The sequence below is a fragment of the Heterocephalus glaber genome, unplaced genomic scaffold, assembly GCF_053883595.1.
Source record: "Heterocephalus glaber isolate CG9 unplaced genomic scaffold, H.glaber_assembly_v1.0 deba00000818, whole genome shotgun sequence".
NCBI classification, from domain to species: Eukaryota; Metazoa; Chordata; class Mammalia; order Rodentia; family Bathyergidae; genus Heterocephalus; species Heterocephalus glaber.
The window spans coordinates 1,086,762-1,095,476 of record NW_028258164.1 but is presented as its reverse complement, the minus strand read 5'-3'; the positions used below and the strand labels follow the sequence as shown (position 1 = coordinate 1,095,476).

Sequence of the window (8,715 nt, the reverse complement as noted above, 5' to 3'; positions counted from 1 at the left end):
GTCAGGCAAGTGCTGTGCTACTGAGCTACACCCCCAGCTATTACATCGATTTGAATTTACATCAGATTCACAGCATCCTATTAAAAATGAACTCAAACTAATCTGTGCCCTTCAATTCACATCTCTGCCTTCCCTCTGTAATATTAGGAAAGCCAACTTCTAACACGATCTGTAGTGCTCCTTTGCCTTTTCACCACTACCCTTGTCTTCAAAAATCTTCTGCCTAGAACACATAAGATTAAACATGGATTCTAAAATATACCAGTATTAGGGACCTGTCCAAGGCCCCCTGTTACAATTACTTGCATGCTGAGGAGCAGCTGACCGGCGTCCTTCACCAGGTTCTGTGGTTTTTGCCGAGGCATCCTATTCCTGCACACAGGCGCACACAAGGGCTCCAGCTCACAGTGCCTCTCAGCTTTGCGCCCCTTTACCACCCAGTAGGAGGCCCAAATCTATGTGACCCAGGTCTATGCTTTTCCACATAAGCCCTCTCCTTCATAAGCCCTCATTTCTTTTCTACATAAAGAAATTGGTGGCAGAAAAGAATTTAGAATTTTAACTTGATCATATATAAATATTTAGCAGATAATTTAATTATAATAAACTGATTAACAAAAAAACCCCACATCATTTTCTCACAGCAGTAGTATATTTATTGTGCTGAAATCAGGTAACAGGGAATGAATAGCTCTTGGGAAGCAGTACAGAATGTTCACAAAGATTTACAATCTCTAGTCATTACACACTGAGGAGCAAGAACAAAGTGTAGAATGCTCTCAGACCAAACCATTGCATGTGCTACAAATTTTCTGTAATTCTCATGACTGCATGCCTTTCAGGGAAAAATATGTAATTTTAATGCACAATAAATATTTTATAGTTTACAAAATATTCTAAAATACTTTGTACAAACAGCATACATCCTACACATGCAGTTTTGACAAAGTGGAAATTTACTTGGAAATAGTCATGCTATTTTTGTCACATTTTCTCTTTCTATAATGATCCCTCTGTGACATCTCCCTAACAAATTAACCTATGTAATAAAACATGTTATATGTTCTCTTTCCCTTTGTTTCCAGTTGCTCATTTTTGTTACATGAAATACTTCATTTGTAAATAGCAAATTTAACTTGATTGTTCTGACTACTCTTTTATTCATTTTGTGTTTTAACAATTAACACCTTGTAAATAAAGCACGGAATTTAACAAGCCTTAGCACCAAGGAGTCAAGCATATTGCACCAAAATGGGTTTACACTTCCTATCTAGTTAATAAATAAAATTTTGCAACTTAGTTACAAGAGAAATATCAATCCCAAAATCAAACATGTTGAAAGAGAAGGATAGTTTCACAGAAATGTTTGGTGTATGCTATTTGTAAAAAAGCCAAACAATAAGTGGATTCAAACGTGAAAATTAAAATTTACATTAGAGGACTCCTTGATTTTTTAATTAAATTTATTTAATTTTAAATGTTCTTTCCAGCAGAAGAGGTAGATATATTTCCACATATGAAAAAATCAGTAACAGCCACAAATCAAAACAAGAAAAGCCTGCTAAAATTCAACATACTTTCTTCTAATAGCACACAAATGTAACTATCTGATGATGTTACTAATAAGGACATGAGTTATTTCATGTTTCAATCAGACAATAATCTTAATTTTCATAATACATTTCTGCTAGGAATAGGAGTATTCAAAGGCTGCCTTTCATCACAAAAATTGTCTCCCACAGTGATTTGTGCCATGAGTCATGGTGACCTTAGGGTCACTACACAGAACTGTACTGTAATCTTTCCTATTTCACCCACACCATCATCATCAAGCCTCTAAGATTCTACAGAGATGAGCAGATTTTTAAAATTTAATTAACAACCAAAATATATATATTCTGACTAGAGGTGGAGAGATTTGACCATTCAGTCAACAAATGAATTCAAATGTGCAAATTTTAATGTACCACGTTTCTAGCTTTGGATAAGAAAATGTAAGGTAACGGATTTTAATCAGTTAAGTAATTGGTAATGCAGTCAAAAAATTCATGAAGACCACATATGTGTGATCATCAGTCTTTAATTCAGACTGAAGGATGCATGCACATAAGAGACATAAGAACTTTCAAGTGATAGGTGAGTGGATATGAACAGAGGAAAAGTCTCCAAAGTCACATTATGATTGCTTTGGTCTGACAACATCAAGGTTAATAAAAAAATGTTTTAAAATAAAAACTTCATAAATAAAACATCTGGGTATTGTAGTTAACACTTGACTCGGTCTAAAGGTTACTAGTACATGAAGCACATTTGTCTTTTCTCCCCACCCCAAACCCTCCTTTCCTTCTTCTGTTTTCCCTGAAATTTTATATGACATAGGAGTCTCCTTACTGTCAACAACAGTTAAGGCCCAGTTCAGTTTACTCTCCTTTTGCTTTTCCATTTTTCTGGGTTTTTCCATTTTCTACCACTAGGTGTTTTTCTGATTTGTTCACACCATTTGCCGAAATACCATTCATGGCTGTTTTTCCAGTTTTTGGCTTCTTAGGTTCATTGTATGTCCGTGCGTAGAAGTTGAGAAAGAGAAATATGAAGCTGATTGCGTAGGCAATCAGGGCCCAGTGCATCCATTTAGGGAAAGGACAATCAGTGTAGAGAGACAGTGCTGTGTGCCCAATGGTCACGTGGAATTGAACCTGAAAAAAAATGTAATCTGAACAGTGAGCAACTTTCAATAACAACATCAGAATCTTCTATACTTAGCTATGATATACTTAGGCCCAAATTCTACCACGCTATTCACAAAGTTTAAAAGTTAGCTGGTTGCATTTCATTCAAATGCCGTCTGCTCAGCAAGGGCTTCCTCATGACTTCAATGGCCTTTCAATCCCTTAACCATGAGGTGGGTAGTGTGTGTGTGTGTGTGTGTGTGTGTGTGTGTGTGTTTGTGTATTTTAAAGCTTAACTATCCGAAAGTTGTCTTTTGTATCTGTTGACGTCTTCATTATCTATCTTTCTTTTAGAATATAACTCCAGGGGCTGGGGATTTAGCTCAGTGGTTTCGTCTCCTGCTGCGCAACTCCAAGGACCCAAGTTCGATCCCTGGGACCAAAAAAAAAAAAAGACTATAACTCCAGAGGGGACAGCACTCTTGCTTAGGGATGATTCCTGAGCCCTGGGCCATCAAATAGTGGGGACTACTTGAATATGTCGACCAATGCTGTCTAATGAGATTAGTAAAGCAGTGGAATAGTAGGGTCTTCAATTTCACTTTCCCCTCATATTTTAGATGGAATATTTTCTACCACACTGTCAGCAAGCATGTATATACACTTTAAAAGGCTTATTTATTTCTTACAGACAGTAGACACACAAACTTGCCTCTAAAAGAACACTATTCTTTAATGTTCTGATAAAACTTAGTACATATTTGAGAATAAGTACAAAAAGGATTACTTTCAATTTTAAAAGTTCTTAAAAGGTGAAAAGCTAAAAGTGAGATGCTTAAAATAATAAAATAATTGTAAATTATGATGTATCAATAAATGAATGGTTTGTGCTATAAAATTACAAGTTCTAAAAAAAATTATAAATTCTATGGTATTAGCAAGAGTTAACTTTTTATAAGATTAATTTACATTACTAGCCATTGTGAGAATTTCTGGCTTGGAAATACAAATTCAAAATCCTATTTGGAATGGGCAACTATAATTTTTTTTAAGGACAGTATTATCTATATTCTTACATTAAATATTATTTTAAAATTTATTCCATTTAAGACAGAAATTTATATTAAATAACTTCTACAATTTCCCATGGCAAAAATCCAAACTTTAAGAAATTTTGGTTTCACAATGGTACTTAGAACTGCATCGCCAAAGAAGGGTGTGAGTCAGGGTGTGATTGGGTATGGCGTTACTCGAAGAGAGCCAGGGCAGACTCCGATGAAACAGATCTCAGTTCATTCACATGATTTTGCTCACTTTTTCATTTTCTTTGGAGTATTTACTAATTACTGAGAGAAATGAATTACACAAACTGTATAGACAGTTTACACAAAACTGGTGGGAGCCTCCTGTAGTATTTTAGTTACAAGTGAATCCCTCACACCCAGCATTCCACAAAAGCTGTGTTTCCTGTTTGGCTAGGCATCTGTTTAGCAACTTAAAGCAGAGATAGATAGTATTTCCAAATGTGATTTCACTGATAAAACTGCATACACTATGATTATGGCAAATTATGATAAATTCTGAAGCTTGGAGATTAACTACCAGTTGGTTTTAGATTTTGAGATTGATTATAGGCCAGTTCAAGATGTCCAGCTAGGAGGAGGTGCTGAAAACTATCTGGTCTGAAGACTCGAAAATACCTGGCTCTGTTCTTTATGGACAGTGTTTTAGGCAATTAAAGTAAGTTCTCTGCTCTCTATTCCCTTCCTTCACTCTGCCCTTCTTTGGCTCTGTGTCTCCTTTTCAACTTTACATTCTAAGTGTATGAGCTCTGTTAACAGGAACTTTGAAAATGGAATTTTAAAAAAGTTAAGGACAAGATGAAGATAATACAATTTTATGTTAAAAAAAATGACACAAAAAGTGACCTGATTTTTCTAGTTACACATGAATCTATGGACTTTGTGATGTGCCTAGATCTTTAGCCATCCGTTCCACGGATACTTTAATTAGGGGCTAAGTGATGAGGCTAGCTAGTCTTTTAGGGACCCTATAAAAGCAAATGGCTGTGGTCAAGAAACCTATGAATAGGTATGTTAGAACTGAGAGGTCGCGATGCTACAACTAGTGGATGTTAATTTTATAATGGAAAGTGTCTAAAATGACTTAGATGCTACATAAATAAAATGTAAATACTGCAAGTATTTCACTGAAGAAATTTCAGAAGCATTTAACTCACCAGCTGCAACATGGTCAGGTACCGTTTCCACCAGAGATACTTCTGAATCCATGGGCCAAATGCAGTTAATCCATAGTATGAATACATAATCACGTGGATAAAGGAATTCATCTGCGCTCCAAAAAATGCTTTAGAAAAACAAGACGACATTGTAAGATGCAGAAAATGTTATTAGACAAGAAACTATTGAGATTTTAAAAGTGAATCCATATTATTACAAAACACTTAATCTTGAGAACAGATGAAAACTAAAAGACACAAAGCAGTACTAAGAAAAACACCTCTCAAATTAAGCTAGCTATTTTAAAAGTTTAGATCTGAGCTTTTACCATATAAGTAAAAATATGTTGCTCAAATGCAAAGGACTTTCAAAGTGGTAAGCTCTCAAATGGGGCACTCTGGTGGGCTACCCAGGAATTAATATACTTTTAATTCTACTATTCTTGGGAGAAAAAAGTTATGGCACATTTAAATGTTTTTAGGAAAATTTGCAAATGTTCCATTATTTTTATTACATGTCCCAATGTACGTATCAATAAAATACTATTTATTTCTTAGGTTTCTACTACATAGTTTAAAAATATGACAGCACTATTCATATAGAATAAACCAGTATCTATAAATCTACAGAGATATTCCAGTCAGTCTAAATCAATAGCATCCTTTCAGAATATTAATTAAGTCAAAGTATAGACATAATAATAATGAACTTTGCCATAAAGTAATTTAAAGGGTCAGGTCAGACTTATCAGTTTTCTATTTAAAATTATAGTTTAAATATATTTTTTAACTGGGTCCCCAATAGTCATGCATCAGTATAAACTCCTGATTTGCCAATTACCCCATGACAGTGAAAAGTGGGAAGTGAGCTGTACTGTGAGGACTTGGACCTTGGAAACTCATCAAGGGAATAGCTTGTTTCTAGCTCGACTATTTGAATCATTCTTAGTTTACAGGCACTTGAAAAGACTGGAGGCAAATCTCAGCCAACTGAGTTCAGATCCTCTCTAACACTAAGGAGACTACGTACGATTTCATTTAAATATGAACCAACAGGATCATTTAAGGTCTACATTAACTCAGGAGTGAGCCCCAGGCTTGAGCTCAAGATGGTATCTTCGGACTGAGGAGCTGTGTCTTGGGATCCTTTGAACATAACTATTAGAACTATCCCCATGCAAATACTACTTTGCACATTTGGACCTGGGTTATACTCATCTCTGGGGAAAATGTTTAGATACTAAAGTAGTCACTGAGAAGCTGAAGCTTTGCTTTCTTCAAATTTTTAAAAAGTGAAATGAACATGATTAACCAAGAAAGCTGGTTAAAAGATAGGCCAAGTCAAATTCCCTGGCTCCTGGTACTTTCCACCCAATATATTGTAAGTACTGTAACCCATGGATACACACTCCTGAAATGCTTACCTTGTCCCCCCGCAACCCACTTAATTCCAATCCACCACAGTGTGAACATGGTGCAGTGATGATACACGTGCAAGAAAGAAACTTGGCTGTTTTTCTTCCTCAGGATAAAAAACACCGTGTCCAAATACTCAACTCCTTTAGATACAAAATACCACCACAAAGCAGCAGCTATCTGTGATAAGGAAGAAAAAGCATGTTATAAACACCAAAACAACACTCTCATTTGGGTTTCTACTCAGTTAATAAATCCAAAATACATGAAACAAAATACTCAAGGCATAGAATCATGTGTTTCTAAGTAGGTCCCACACATCTATAGGACAGAAAGGAAAAACAATGAATCCAAAATTGTATCCACTCAGTGCCAATGATCAAGAGAAACGTCTGTCAGTTACATAGGTGAATGTCACAGAGTCAAACTGCTGAATACAGAGCTATGAACACATTCATTCACACTGCTATGTTTTTCAATTTGATAGAGAAAGAAAAATGCTTACTTTGTAAAGATATTTCAGGTGTTCATGTATAGCCCAAATAATATCTCTGATGAATTTATAGTAAATTTATATAGCAACTGGCCTCAGTGTCTCACTTCAACATTTATAACAAAGTAAATATCAAATCAAGGCAATTTGTATTACTAAAGTCCTTCAAATGATAAAATGAACAAACAACAGCAAAAAATTATTTCCTAGGTCATAAATATAATCCTGTTTACATACCTCAGTCTTTTCTCTTCATGGGTTCATATTAAGACACCAGATGGTGCAGAAAGATTACACTACATGCTGAGATTAAGGATCCAATAAGAGGTGACCTTTGTGTGTGTGTGCGTGTGTGCAGTTAAAAATATTTCACAAGAATCTTACTGTACCAGTAATTGAAATCTAACTTTTATATCAAATATTTTAAGTGTCCTATGTAAAAATAGTAACAGTACATAACAAATCTATTTATAAACGTGTCAGAGTCTCAACATAGTCATTCGCAGACTGAATGAGGTGTTGTAGAGTTGAAAGGTCCTTTCCTCATTTTGTACCTGCACAGGGGATGTCATAAATTTTTGGTTTTTGCTTTAGAAAAGAAAAACCACTGTTTGTTTATTTGTGGGCCAGGGACTGAACACAGAGCACTGAGCATATTAGGCAAATGATGTAACACTGAGCCCAGACCTTGGCTTTATTTTCAATTCTACAATTGGGCAACAATTTAGTCCATAAAACAGAATAAAAGTCCCCCAAGTTATAATTTTAAAACATGGAGGAAGACAAAAGAGAAGACCAAAATTTTTTAAAGTCATACATTTATAAATTTCTTGAGAATCATTTACTGAATTGTTTTGGACAATGTTGAAAGTGACCAAATTGGTTGAAAATAGGCTTGAACAGGCTTGAACAACCAACATTATAGTTAACATTTGCAATTATGTGTAGTGCTTTAAAATAAAGTAACCATAATCATTTTGGCATAGTAAGTTTTATTTAGGATGAAAGAGATATGTCTTATTTTTCCTCCATTTGGGCTTCAAACTAGCCACAAATGCCATATAATAATAAATAATCTTCCTTAGTGTTAAACTGCATTGGATCCCTTGAAATAGTGAGAAAACGGGTATTTCTTAGCTACATAGTAATGAATACAAGAATGTTTCCTTTGAATACAATATTCATTCTACTGCAGCCACTATTAGAGAAAGAAAGGGAGGAAGAGGAAGACTCCTAATATAATCTGGGTTTTTGGGGGTTTTTTTTAGGTACCGGGGATCGAACTCGGGACCTCGTGCTTGTGAGGCAGGTGCCGAAACCACTGAGCTAAATCCCCGGCCCTCCTAATATAATCGGTATTATCTGCAAATCTCAGGTTCTTTCTCCTCCTAGATTACAATTCTCACAGTAGCTTGTTATTTTACTTAAAATGTTGGAGATAGTTTTGTAATTAACAGAGTGCTAATTGTGAATCTTTATTCTGGAAATACTAGTACATTGCCTTCTCCAAGTCTACTCTCAGCAAAAAGCAAGTCAGACACCTCTCCTACCCCGCTTCCCAAACAAGCAAGAGGTCGGCTCTCCACTGAGGAGACTTTTCCCTAACCAGCAAATCTAATCAAGTGACCTTCCGAATTCTCTCAGTCACATCACCAGCTTTATTTCCCTGTTGACCACTATTTTTGTGCTTCCTGCCTACCATCATGCCCTTGCTAGACCATCAGCTCTGGGGAGGCAGACACCTCACGGCATCCCCACCTGTGTTGCCTGTGTCCTCAGGGCTGCACATTAACGCATGTGCAGTACACATGTGCTGAATGAATAAAACCAACATGACAACCAAAGGGGTGACTTTTCATTTCTCTAAACCTTTTAGCAGGGAAATGAAGATATGGACA

At 35.8% G+C, this 8,715-nt stretch overlaps 1 protein-coding gene across 1 annotated transcript in view; it reads right to left on the bottom strand.

Moving 5' to 3' along the window:
- Positions 1–633: 633 nt before the first annotated feature.
- The window catches only part of Elovl4 (ELOVL fatty acid elongase 4), a 29,775-nt gene continuing 21,693 nt past the window's right edge, over positions 634–8,715 (bottom strand). Inside the window, exons 4-6 of the mRNA XM_004863979.4 lie at positions 6,333–6,504; positions 4,909–5,036; positions 634–2,696 (exon numbers count right to left, since the gene is read on the bottom strand). Coding sequence (XP_004864036.1) covers positions 2,421–2,696; positions 4,909–5,036; positions 6,333–6,504 — 576 coding nt within the window. The 3' untranslated portion in view covers positions 634–2,420. The remainder of the gene's footprint in view (positions 2,697–4,908; positions 5,037–6,332; positions 6,505–8,715) is intronic.